Source organism: Ctenopharyngodon idella, chromosome 23 (assembly GCF_019924925.1).
Source record: "Ctenopharyngodon idella isolate HZGC_01 chromosome 23, HZGC01, whole genome shotgun sequence".
Taxonomy (NCBI): Eukaryota; Metazoa; Chordata; class Actinopteri; order Cypriniformes; family Xenocyprididae; genus Ctenopharyngodon; species Ctenopharyngodon idella.
Genome location: NC_067242.1, coordinates 8,211,084 through 8,223,908, shown reverse-complemented (window position 1 = coordinate 8,223,908; position 12,825 = coordinate 8,211,084). Strand labels below are relative to the sequence as shown.

The 12,825-nt window shown below is 34.8% G+C and overlaps 2 protein-coding genes across 5 annotated transcripts in view; one reads left to right on the top strand and one right to left on the bottom strand.

The window, feature by feature from the left end:
- Nucleotides 1-1,162: 1,162 nt before the first annotated feature.
- The window catches only part of LOC127506495 (uncharacterized), a 15,799-nt gene continuing 4,136 nt past the window's right edge, over nt 1,163-12,825 (top strand). Inside the window, exons 1-11 of the mRNA XM_051883055.1 lie at nt 1,163-1,463; nt 1,704-1,792; nt 1,945-2,268; nt 3,206-3,409; nt 3,687-3,734; nt 3,855-3,950; nt 4,822-4,869; nt 4,990-5,058; nt 5,330-5,522; nt 7,857-7,923; nt 8,523-8,618. Coding sequence (XP_051739015.1) covers nt 1,750-1,792; nt 1,945-2,268; nt 3,206-3,409; nt 3,687-3,734; nt 3,855-3,950; nt 4,822-4,869; nt 4,990-5,058; nt 5,330-5,522; nt 7,857-7,923; nt 8,523-8,618 — 1,188 coding nt within the window. The 5' untranslated portion in view covers nt 1,163-1,463; nt 1,704-1,749. The remainder of the gene's footprint in view (nt 1,464-1,703; nt 1,793-1,944; nt 2,269-3,205; nt 3,410-3,686; nt 3,735-3,854; nt 3,951-4,821; nt 4,870-4,989; nt 5,059-5,329; nt 5,523-7,856; nt 7,924-8,522; nt 8,619-12,825) is intronic.
- Nucleotides 5,726-12,825, bottom strand: part of LOC127505725 (dynein axonemal assembly factor 3-like) — a 26,447-nt gene continuing 19,347 nt past the window's right edge. The window contains exons 1-12 of one of the 4 annotated variants that reach the window (XM_051881474.1): nt 10,784-11,868; nt 10,440-10,553; nt 10,143-10,252; nt 9,915-10,008; nt 9,410-9,570; nt 9,149-9,325; nt 8,700-8,822; nt 8,493-8,615; nt 8,122-8,329; nt 7,864-7,978; nt 7,703-7,777; nt 5,726-7,534 (exon numbers count right to left, since the gene is read on the bottom strand). In XM_051881474.1, the coding sequence (XP_051737434.1) occupies nt 7,396-7,534; nt 7,703-7,777; nt 7,864-7,978; nt 8,122-8,329; nt 8,493-8,615; nt 8,700-8,822; nt 9,149-9,325; nt 9,410-9,570; nt 9,915-10,008; nt 10,143-10,252; nt 10,440-10,521 (1,407 nt within the window). In that variant the 5' untranslated portion in view covers nt 10,522-10,553; nt 10,784-11,868 and the 3' untranslated portion in view covers nt 5,726-7,395. Of the gene's footprint in view, nt 7,535-7,702; nt 7,778-7,863; nt 7,979-8,121; nt 8,330-8,492; nt 8,616-8,699; nt 8,823-9,148; nt 9,326-9,409; nt 9,571-9,914; nt 10,009-10,142; nt 10,253-10,439; nt 10,612-10,783; nt 11,869-12,825 lie in introns of those variants that run through there. The other 3 variants (XM_051881475.1, XM_051881473.1, XM_051881477.1) reach the window with 3 other exon arrangements.

Below are 12,825 nucleotides of genomic sequence, written 5' to 3'. Positions count from 1 at the left end.
TATCCTGCGTTTAACTTTCGATTAAAATTCAGTGCTGTTGCTCCAACTGGACTCAAATTATTCTGTGCGATAGGACAATACCATCCAAGCTGAGCTACAGTCTAAAATAAACACACTTCCCTCTTTTCTGTCTTCAGATCTTCCGGAAGTCTCTTATTTCTGTGAGTTTTAATGGGTGGCGGTGACTCTTCCTGACTCTTCTCCGAGAGATTAATCTTTCTTAACACTTTACTTATATAGGCTACATTGAAACTGAATATTCGGTGTGATAAATGTACCAAATTCATAAGGATTCATGGAGGAGTTTTAAGTAATCCAGCATTTACGAGGTTATTTATGAAGTGAAAGTAAAACAAAACTAGCCTAGAATCTCTGTTCTTTGGATCAGTTCTAAAGGCAGCGTTGATACTCTGTGGATTTCGTTTGAACACATCAGTAACTCGATAACTTTAGAGGACTGAGTAAGCGTTTTGCCTATATTTAGGCCAGAACATTGCCTGCTGTCTATCAGTTCTCCAGTGGGGGGCAGTAACATGCTCATTTAACCTAATTTAACTTATTCAGACATTTTTGATTTTTTTTCTTTTTTTTACTAGTGGGTGCAGGACACTATAGTTCATTTATGTAAGTGAGGATAGCAAAATAAAGTAAACTGTGACATATTATACCTAAAAATTCTTCATACAGTGGACTACCAGTAAAATTGATAAAAAATTTGGAACCAAAAATTATTCAGACACTTTGACCTGACCATGTTTTAAGTGTTATCTGACATAATTAAGATTAATTGTTTCTGGCACAGTTTAACTCTGAGATCTTGTCATTTTTTAAACTATAGTGAATAAATTAATGAATTTAAAATGTTCAAGGTGTCTGAATAAATTTTGGTTTGACTGTAGCATTCATTGCACACTCTTAAAAATGTTAATGAGAAAAATGAACAATGTTAACAATCTGTTAACACAAAGTGTCTGGATATTGCTTATTGGGTGTAATGCTTTGGGATGTTTTAAACTAAGAAGGTGACAGCAACCTTTTCAAATGTATTATTGTTTGATATTACAGGCTAATCTGTCATTTTAAATACAAAAATGTGAATTAATGATGAATATTTTTCACATACCACCTTGACCAGTTGTTTTGTTTGCTTTTATTGTGCTAAAAACTTTTTATTTAGATTGGTTTTGTTCAACTTTCACTTGTTTATTTTAAACTTCATGATTGGATTCATTATTTTTCAAATAGTTCAACAGAACAATGATAAAACTAAATCTTAAAGTTTGCAAAGAGTGAATAAATAAGCACTGCTTCCATTTTATTAACTGACCTGCTTTCTGGAAATCAATTCATGATAATAACTAATGAGAAGTATTGATGAATTTGCAAGATTATTACAGAAGATATAACAGGAAAAAAAATGCTCCATGGAAGGACTGATGTAATGGTAGCCCATCTAGCTTGAAGTAACTAAGTTTTCTAACTTGAATTATTGAAATTATTGCTTAACTCACAATCAGTTTGTTTGTTTTGTCTCACATTTTGATTTTTCCCTTGCATGTGTTTTATCCATTCTGAACAGTTTAGTTTATTGCTATTGTATTTATTTAAACTGACAGGAATTTAATTAAATGTACTGCTCATCTCAGGGTATAGTAAGATGTGAGGAGATATTCATGAAAACATTTGTTGTCATTGTTTTATAGGCTTACAGTGGATTTCCTGTTTTCCTGAGTTCCAGAAATATTAAAAATGGCTGAAGCTAGAGAAGTTTCAGGAACTAATCACGGCAGAGGCAAGTAAAAAATGATCTTTGACTTTAAATATTTACATTACAAAAATGACACAGGAATGAATTTAATTGTTGTCTCTTGCCAGTCTGACATTGTATATTCTGAACCTGGATAACCTTCAGGTTTTAATTTCTTTAAATTTCTCTATCTGAAGATTTTAGTCTTGTGGTTCCTGTATCTGCTGACCCTGGAGAAGACGTCATCTTACCTGTTCATCTCTCATCTGAAACCAGTGCTGTGTCTATGAACATCAGATGGTTTAGAGGGACAGAGCTCATTTATCAGTATATGAACGGGCTGGAGAGTACAAATAATGATTATGAGAACCGAGTGAGTCTGTCCATCCAGGAGCTGGAGAGAGGAAATGTTTCTCTGACTTTGAGAAATGTTCAAGAGTCAGATTCAGGAAAATACACATGCAAAGTCTATCATGGTGATGTATGTCAGAAGACAGCAACAGTTCACCTACAAGTGAGAGGTAAAATAATAAAACTGCATCTGCAACTTCGCTAGCTCAGTTCTGTAATTCACTGAATGGTGATTTTCCTCATTGAGTAATCATATATTTGATTAATGGGTTTTAAATATATATATTTAAGTGTTGTGTATTGCAACATACCGTGTCTTCATGATGTCTTCATGTCACTCTCTTTTCATAAGCTGGCATATTAAACATATTGTGCGCATTTAGTAAATATTAGTTTTTTTTATTTGCTTTTTTTTTTTTTTTGAAAATGACTGCAATGTAGTGGTAATGGGTTTACATTGATATTAATTTTAGAGTTTCAGAAGAGTGATAATACATGGAAATGTAGGCATCTACTTGATGCCGAGACAAATGCAGACTGAGATTGATGAATTTTTACAACAAACAAACAAACAAACACTAATATAGCTGCAAACAGTGATTGTCGGGGTCCAAGCATTAACAACTCGTGAAGACGACAGTATTATTCATGTACAATATTACAACAGACAAATAATTTTGTCTGTTTATTTTAATTGGTCGACCTGGCAAATTGACAAATATGTTTTCAGTATCATTAGGATTTGTAAAAATAAAGGTAATTCAGAGATCACAGATTTCTTTTCAAACTGATTAGACTTAGAAAAATTCTAAAAGTTTGCGTATGGCTTAAGTTTAGAGGAGAGAAAATATCATTATCTCAGTATAAAACAATAGTCAATAAGGTCAGGTCTGAGTCAAGTCCCCATCATTATAGCAAAACTAATGTGTGTTTGTGTGAGGTTACATTTTATCTGAAAGTGCATGAAGATGTTCAGAGAATCATAATACTGTATCTTACTGGAACTGCAATGAAATTTTAACTATTTTAAATTCTTTAGATTTTTTTTTTTTTGTGATTAACAAGTTAAATGACGCAATTCTCTTCATATCTTGTGATTCCCTGCAGGGGAAGGACAGCTGCAGAGAGAGATAGTGGAACTGAAGAGACAGATGAAGAAGGTGAAACTGGATGGACAGATAAAGACACTGGAACTGGAGAAACAGAGAGTGGAACTGGAAATGGAGAGACAGATAATGGAACTGGAGAGACAGATAGAGGCTCTGGAGAGGCAAAGAAATGAACTTCGATTACCCACTCATACATTACATGGTAATGATCAGCAAAAATTGTTTTGAAAGCATGTTCCAGATTATTATAAGTTTAGAGCAGGGGTTCAGCTCTGGCTCTTGAGGTCCACTTTCTATCAGAGTTTTGCTCCAACCCTAACCAAACACCTGAACAAGATGATGAAAGTCTTCAGAATAACCAGAAAGTTTTAGGCAGGTGAATTTGATCAAGGTTGAAGCTAAACTTGAGGGTCAGAGTTGAAAACCCCTGCTTTAGAGACTTCTTCTGATTCATTTTGTTTACTTCTTTTCAATTTTAGGTTCTTCACCTAGACGTAGAAATAGTATTCATGGAATTCCTCCACGCAGTAAGATAGCAATTCACATGCTCATATTCTTGATTGTTTTACTGTAACAGTAATGTAATGGGAATTATGTACATGTTGTATGCAGACATAAGTGTCTTAATGTCTTGTGATTGTCTTCAGTGAGTGATGATGGCACACCAATGACACCAGAAACAGAAGAGCAGAGAGAGACCAGAGACACAAGTGGGGGTATAAGATGCATGCAATTGCCGTCATGTAAGTTATAATATAGGATAAATAAATTTGGTTCATTTTAGAGCTTCAGAAGTGTGAGAATACATGGAAATGTAGGCATCTACTTGATGCCGAGACAAATGCAAGCTGAGATTGATGTGACTGATGAATATTTAGAACAACAACAAACAAACCTAATATAGCCAGAAAAAGTGATTGTCATTGACCGAGCATTAACAACTTGTGAAGATGATACAGTTATACAGTGGCCATGTCTCTTTTCAAATATAATGTGTCTTTAAATATCTCTTTATGGAAGTATTAATAAAAATAATGTATAATTTCTTGATGAAAATCTAAAAATTCTGAAAGATTTGTGTATGGGTTAAGTTTAGAGAAGATAACATATCATTATCTCAGTGTAAAACAATAGTCAACATAAGGTTAGGTCTGAGTCAAGTCCCCATCATTATAGCAAAACTAATGTGTGTTTGAGGGTAAATTTGATCTGAAAGTGCATGAGGACGATCAGAGAATCTTACTGTATCTGACTGAACTTCCCTTACCCACTCACACATTACTTGGTAATGATAGATCAGCAAAAATTGTTTTGAAAGCATCTTTCAGATTATTTTATTACTAGGCTATAAATAAAAAAGTAAACTGGGAAGGTCTACATGGGAAAGTTTAGAGCAGGGGTTCAGCTCTGGCTCTTGAGGTCCACTTTCTATCAGAGTTTTGCTCCAACCCTAACCAAACACCTGAACAAGCTGATGAAAGTCTTCAGAATAACCAGAAAGTTTTAGGCAGGTGAATTTGATCAAGGTTGGAGCTAAACTTGAGGGTCAGAGTTGAAAACCCCTGCTTTAGAGACTTCTTCTGATTCATTTTGTTTACTTCTTTTCAATTTTAGGTTCTTCACCTAGACGTAGAAATAGTATTCATGGAATTCCTCCACGCAGTAAGATAGCAATTCACATGCTCATATTCTTGATTGTTTTACTGTAACAGTAATGTAATGGGAATTATGTACATGTTGTATGCAGACATAAGTGTCTTAATGTCTTGTGATTGTCTTCAGTGAGTGATGATGGCACACCAATGACACCAGAAACAGAAGAGCAGAGAGAGACCAGAGACACAAGTGGGGGTATAAGATGCATGCAATTGCTGCTGTGTAGTTATGATATAAATAAATACATCTTGTAATTTTCTATAACTGCAGAAAATATTTTGAAATGTGTCTTAGTCTCCTGGTCCACAGTAAAGGCAATTAGTACATAGTACCTACCAGGAAAGAAACTTTGGTGTGTGTTTGTTTTAGGTGAAGACGTGACTTACAGTACCATTACAGTTGCATTTGTTTTGTGATTTTGTTCAAGTTAAGTTATGCATGTCATGTTTCTTTTCTTGTGTGTCAGTGGAAAGAGAAAGTTGTGATCCAGACACAACACAAACAGGAGAAGAGACTACTGTCACTGACCAAGAGACCCCAGGAACATCACCACAGGTTCAGCAAAGAACTGAAAGAGCTATACAAACACAAGAGGACCCTGGAGCAACAGTGCAAATGGATCAGGAAAGGAGACAAGAGAGTGAATCCACAGAGCAAGAGTGATCCTCCCCAGATATATAATCACAGATAGAAGAAAGTGAAGGAACATCTCAATCAGTCTCATCACTAACAGGAGATACAACACGAACACCAGAGAGGACAGAAGACAGAGGAGATGAGGAAGTAAAGCAAAAGAAAGTAATTAAACGTCAAGTAGGAGATTTACTACTGATTTACAGAAGGTAACATGTTATTTGTAAAATCTTCTAATATTTGTTTGGTTAACTGAACATTTTTATCAGATTTTCCTACAATTTAGACGTGTCATGTTGGACACATCTGGAATCTTTCTAAATTTTGTGATGTTGGGTTTGGTAATGTTCAGCTTCCAGAGATTTATTTTTTTATTATGAAGAATGGGTTACAGCACCTTTACATTTACATTTACACTGAATGCAACATAAAATTTTACTGGGTGCAAAATCTGAAAACCCAACAGGAAGTCAGATATTTTGAATTTTCTCTGTAAAATTTTTGCAGTTTTTGCCATTTCCAGACGTTGTACTTTAATGAACTCCTCCTAGAGCTTTAATAAGATCAAGGTCATATTTGGTCAGTCTAATCTAAAGGATTTTGCAATGTTAAATTGCGAAGATCTTGAGTTTTCATTGAAGTGTGTTCGTGGCAGACTGACAAAGTTTGATGTTTGTTCCATGAAACAGGAAGTTGTTGAAACTCGGCCATACAATGTCTGAATCATTACAACTGAAAGTTGAAGGCTGTAATACCACAGGATAAGAACAAACAAATGCTTAAAACTATTATTTTTTTAAATTATGATGCACTGGTAATATTATTTTATATCATTAGATTACAAAAAAAATGTGTGCACACGTTTTTGTGATTTATGAGGACACAAATTTGTATAATGACATGGGTATTGCACTGGTATTACGACGTAAACATGAAATATGAGGACATTTCATGAGTCCTCATATTTAAAATAGCTTTAAAAACACACTAAACAATGTTTTATTAAATATGTAAAAATGCAGAATGTTTTCTGTGATGGGTAGGTTTAGAGGTAGGGGTAGTGTAGGGGGAGAGACAAACCTGTGTGTGTGTGTGTGTGTGTGTGCGTGTGCGTGTAAAAGCCTGTTTTCACACATGCTTTTGCATTCATATTTAGACATAATAAAATCACTTATAATAACACTCCCTATTATGACACTTTTATAATGACATTTTGTCAAAGCTTAACACTTCATTTGCACTGAGCTCTCAGTTTTGACAATTGTGCCACATAATGATTGTGAAACCTGAAAATGGTGTTATGCAGAGGAGATCTGCAGTAAGCATTTAATTTATTTCAATATCTGTATCTACAGCAAAATGTTTGTCCTTCTGTGTGTCTAAGCATGCTTAGTCTGTATTAAGTATTATTGTTTAAGCCTTTTAGCATATTCTCCATCATGGATATTTTATGGTGTCAGGCTGTCAGCCCAAATTTTACATTTTGTATGTGATTGAAAAGAAAGAGACAACATGTCACTTTTTTAATTAAACTTGTTCCAGCACAATTCCAAGTGTTTGTGGTTTTATTATAATGACATGTTCACGTTTTGCTCATCTTGTTCTCTCAGGGTTGATCAACTGTTTGTTTTTTGTTGTTTCATTTTATTTTCACTTTTTGTTTTGCAATCGTTCCCACATTGGATTTGTTTTTGTTGTATTGTTTGTTCTTTTTCAAGTTATTAACCAACATGAATCAATTTAAATAACGCTTAAAAACATTAGTTTATGTACATTAAAGTATCTAGAAACTATAATTTTATAATTCTCCTATTAAGACAAATGTTTTCAAAGCTGAAATGGTAGATTTTATTTGTATGGTTGATGTCGTTACAGTGTGTATCTGAAACTGTGAGTCCTTCAGTGTTTTTTCCGTGTGAATACTGCATATACGTCACTGCTCTGGTTGTGCGTCGGAGTGAATCCTGATTCTTCAGCGATCTCCTTCACTCTGTCAGCAAAACCTGATGCTTGCTCTTTTGAAAGGTCCAACAGGAAGCTGAACAAGAGAAACAGATCATGGGCATTCAGGAGTTTTGCTTAAAGCTGTGTATCAAAATGTTAGCATTATCGCAAATGTAAGTCATTTAGTGGCAGTGTTTTGGATTTTAGTGTGTGTGTGTGTGTGTGAGAGAGAGAGAAAGAGTGTGTGTGATGACAGACTCACTTTGCTAACTCTATCACCAGAGCAGCATCAGGCGCTGTGATCTCTCTCAGAGAAGAATCGAGCTGATGAACCATACTGAGAAAACAGAGATGGTGTTATCATCAATTTAAGCTGGTCACTTACACACAAACTCAGATCCCCTGTTTATGAACAGGCTTCACCTGGCTGAACAGAAGATGCTGTTGAACAAGTTCCTGTATTTGTTTTTGAGAGAAAGTTTGGTGAGTGAGTCTGGAGACAGAAATGACACTTTCACTCCACTCACGTTCAGCAAATCTGCAAAAACAGGAACAGAAAGAAAATGAGTGGGAAACTGTATCTCAAAACTATTAGCTGCTTTTATGCACCACAGTTTGATTTGCAGCATTTCACTGTCCATAGAAGTACATTAACTATGTTTTGACACAATAGGACGTTACCAAGCTCTTGTGTCTGTTGCTCAGGTTCTGTGTGAGTTTGAGAGGAAGGTGGATCATTCTGTATCTTCTCTTCTGTTATGAGACTGTCTGTGGATTGACAACAGGAGCTTGAAGGGTTTGGTACATCTTCATTCAGTAAAGAGCTCCCTCTAGTGGCAAGACATTCAAACAACGCCAGGACGTTCACTTCTGAAATATCCTGAGCCGTCTGAGAGAGAAAGATGGTCAGAGAAAAGTAAGTAAATGTTATTGAAATACAATATAAATCATGAAATATAAATTATAAGCTATAAATATAAGTTATAAATGTAGTCTTGAACAGAGGACTGACATGGTTTGAATTTAGTGGTTAATTAACTAGTTTCATTGACCTTTATATGTTGATTGTTCTGTGTCTTCAGCAGGTCTTTGTTCTCTGTCTCTATGCCGAAGGACAGATACGGACTGGAGATGATGTCGCCCCAATATCCTCTAACAGCGACCCGATCTCCTCTCTGGTACAAACACACACACATACACAGATGTATGACAATGTTTCATGGGCCACAGCTAGTATAGTAGACAGTCAATCTACTCACGTGATTGAACACTCGTGTGGAAAGCAGACTCTGATTGGCTGATTGGTAAAGCCCCTCCCTCATTTCAAAGGCCACACCAGTTTCCCTCCATTTCACATACTGATGTTTACTAATGACGCCACACTGAGAGAGAGAAATCACGGGATTTGTAGAACAGCAATGAGACAGGATTAATATCCTTAACTAAAACTAAAACCATAAAAAACATTATTTCTTGAAATAAATGTTAACTGAAATAAAGTAAAATGTTAAAAAACTTAAAAACTAAAACTGAAATATAAATTAATAAAAAGTATATAGATTAAACATTCACATTTGTAACAAAATATGGGCTGAAATAAGTTGGTTAAAAGTCTTTGTAACATCCAGTAAAGTGTGTTTTATTGCACTGCTCTGATTGGCTGTCAGGAGTTCAGGTGTATAATAATATCATGTTATTTGGTACATACTCCTCTCTGGTGCAGTTTCATGGTAAGATCCCAGTCGAAACACCCCTGTCGTGAGTCGTAGCGAGTCCCCAGGTGCTGCCGAACACGGGCGTCCCAGACCTTACGCACACTTGCTGGCACTGACGGCGGCCGTTCCCACAGTTTAAAGATCCGGACCAGCTCATCTCTCTCCTTAAACTGTGATGAAACAGCAGAGGAGTGGATATCACTATTTGATTATGACATTCAGTATAAATACACATATATTAATGCATGCTGGACCTTCAGTAGGCTCGTATCAAGGCAAGGATGTGTGTGCGAGTCAGAGGACAGAGTGTTTGTGATGGAGAGAGAAAGTTGAGCCGCGGCGTGTTTTAAAGTCTCTTCCGTCTCTTTGCGAATCTCAGAGTTTCCAAACACCTCCAGAAACACTTCTGTCTTTTCTGAAAAATACAACACAATGAAACCTCAAATTGATCTAATCTGAGTATACAAACATGAATGCAATATATGACAATTATAGTGTACAAAAGCTAAAAATGACGTCTAGAAAAAAACAGGACATTTGAATTTTCTGGAGATTTTTCTGGAGATCATCCTACACCTTTCCCTAACTTGAAACAACAGTAATTTTAATTTATTACGTTTAATTTTTTATTATATATTTATTATATTCTTTAAAATATTTGTAATACTTTTAAATGTGTGTATACATTTATAATGTTGGGAATTATGGGTTATATACTTCTCATTTTTAAAAGAGCAGAAGCTATATGAAGGCACGTACTGTGTATACTGATGTTCTCAGGGGTCAAAAGTGATAAATATAGTAGTAATAGTTGTCTGGCAACAACCTCCATGCTGTTCTCAATCACCCAAACCTGTAACATGCCACACGTCTCATCATTAACACACTGACAAGCACAAAACATTGATTTAGGATGTGGTAATGTCATAAATAAAGGCTGTTAATGCCATATGTAACAGACTCTGAGGTCAGTGATGAATCACTCACATGTAGCGTGTCTGAGTCTCTCAGTCCAGTGATGGTCTTCAGGATGTGTCTGGGATCTCCACTGCCCACCAGCAAAACATTCAGCTCTCCATGTGACCTCACTGTGTTTTCTGTACAGAAAATACATAAAAGTAATGAGAATTCAAATATAAAACAAATGTATGTGAACATTGATGCATATTTAATGTGTTTAGCCAGATACTGTGTTTACTATTAGTGTGAAATGTGATTTCATCTCTGTGGTTCTTCTGTTCTTTCTGTGGTTTATTAGTGTTTAGTCTGATGTTTATGGTTCACCTGAGCTCAGGAGGTCTCGTGCTGGTCCGAATCCCCACCAGGTCACACATCCCGCGCCCTCAACAGTCCGACCGGCGCTCATTCTTCATGAAAACACGATAATGCCTGAATATCCTGGAAATATCAACTAATATCTTACTCCTCTACCGTTTCAGCGGAGTCGAGCGGACTGCTGTGGATTTTGATTAACAGTTAGCTAGCAGCTGGCTAAACTATTTTGTCGCCAAACTTAGCTAATGAAGCATATCTTACTTTTACAGAGCATGTCTACACAAGTAGGTGTAGATTTAGTATATAAAACATATATGTATCAAAATGTAATTATAATTCCCTGTGAAACTCACCTCTCGCGCCGTGTGAACGCAAGCTAAAGTTTGGACCGCGGTTGCATAGCAACAGCAAGCGCGCAACCGCGACATGTAGAGTAGTAGGACACGAGCACTGGGCTTGATTCTTGGACATCTTAAAATTGTATAGTGTGTGTTAGTTTTCTTTATCTTCGGGTGTAACCGAAACGGTGCGGTTAAACAATGAAAAATCTCGTATCTAGCTCCTCTGTCTTGTGCTATACTTTAAAATATCCATAAGAATATTCCGTCTTGCATTTACATGGAAGTTCAGTGGGAAGAACGTAAGAAATGTCACCTGATCAGCTGACGTGATTACTATTTCCAACAGAAATCTCACCTGACGAGTCAACAAACTGGGAAACTATTGTTGCTGTTACCAGAAGGAAGGTAAGTACATTTATTTATTTGGGCAGATTGATACATGTTTTAAGACACAATTGGATTATATAAGTTGAATTATAACCACATGAATGTGCCTCTAATTGTTGCTATTCTGAGCTGAAGTCTCTTTAAATAGACAGACGTGAAAATAAAATGTTTAAAATACCTTTATTGCTTAAAAAAAGTTATACATAACACTGGACCTCGGTCAGAATTTGTTTTATAGTCGTACATAAACTGGCTATTTAAAAAAAGTATTTTTCATATTTAACGTGACAGTTTCGTTATCGTTAAAACTAGCAGCGTTTATGTATAGGCCTATTATTATTATTATTATTTACAAAGGACGTATATAAGGATTTCGTTTACACTTCTCTGTAAACAAGCAAGTTACTTTGTTTTTATCGTGTCTAAAAAGAAGAGTTTGCTTGCTGTCTGTTCTGCCAGTAGGGGGCAGTAACATGCCTAATTTAGTTTCATGCATTTGTACGAGTTTACATGTTACCTTTATTTATATAGGGTGAATTCAGTTTGATTGGGACACTTTTTCCCAGTCATCTCAATGGCCAAAAGTGTCCCAATCCACCTGAATTCACCCTATGTATATAAATAGTATATATATATACACACTACCAGTCAAAAGTTAAGAAACATTACTATTTTTCATGTTTTTGAACGAAGTCTCTTATGCTCATTAAGGCTGCATTTATTTCATAATAAATACAGAAAAAATATAATTTATTCCTGTGATGCAAAGCTGAATTTTCAGCATCATTACTCCAGTCTTCAGTGTCACATGATCCTTCAGAAATCATACTAATATGCTGATTTATTATCAATGTTGGAAACAGTTGTGCTGCTTAATATTGTTTTATAACCTGTGATACTTTTTCAGGATTCTTTGATGAATAAAAAGTTAAAAAATATCAGCATTTATTTAAAATAGAAATATTTTGTAACAATATACACTACCGTTCAAAAGTTTGTGGTCAGTAATTTTTTTTTTTTTCTTTCTTTTTTTTTTTTTTTTTTTGAAAGAAATTAATACTTTTATTCAGCACGGATGTGTTAAATTGATAAAAAGTGATAATAAAGATTTATATTGTTAGAAAAGATTTATATTTTGAATAAATGCTGTTCTTTTTAACCTTTTATTCATCAATGAATCCTGAAAAAAGTATCACAGGTTATAAAATAATATTAAGCAGCACAACTGTTTCCAACATTGATAATAAATCATCATATTAGAATGATTTCTGAAGGATCATGTGACACTGAAGACTGGAGTAATGATGCTGAAAATTCAGCTTTGCATCACAGAAATAAATTATATTTTAAAGTATATTAAAATAGAAAACCATAATTTTAAATTGTAATAATATTTCACAATATTATTGTTTTATTATGAAATAAATGCAGCTTTCATTCAAAAACATTAAAAATAGTAATGTTTCCAAACTTTTGACTGGTAATGTAAGTTTTATAATAATAATAATAATGTTTTAAATAGCCCAATCTAAAGTTTTGGTTTTAAAGGTTTTAGACAAAGTGACAACATTTGAAATACATTAATTTGTTTGATTTTCCATAATCTGCAGTTTACAAGAATTTATGATTGAGCAATTTCATACCTTCATAGTTTTATCCTTGCTTTA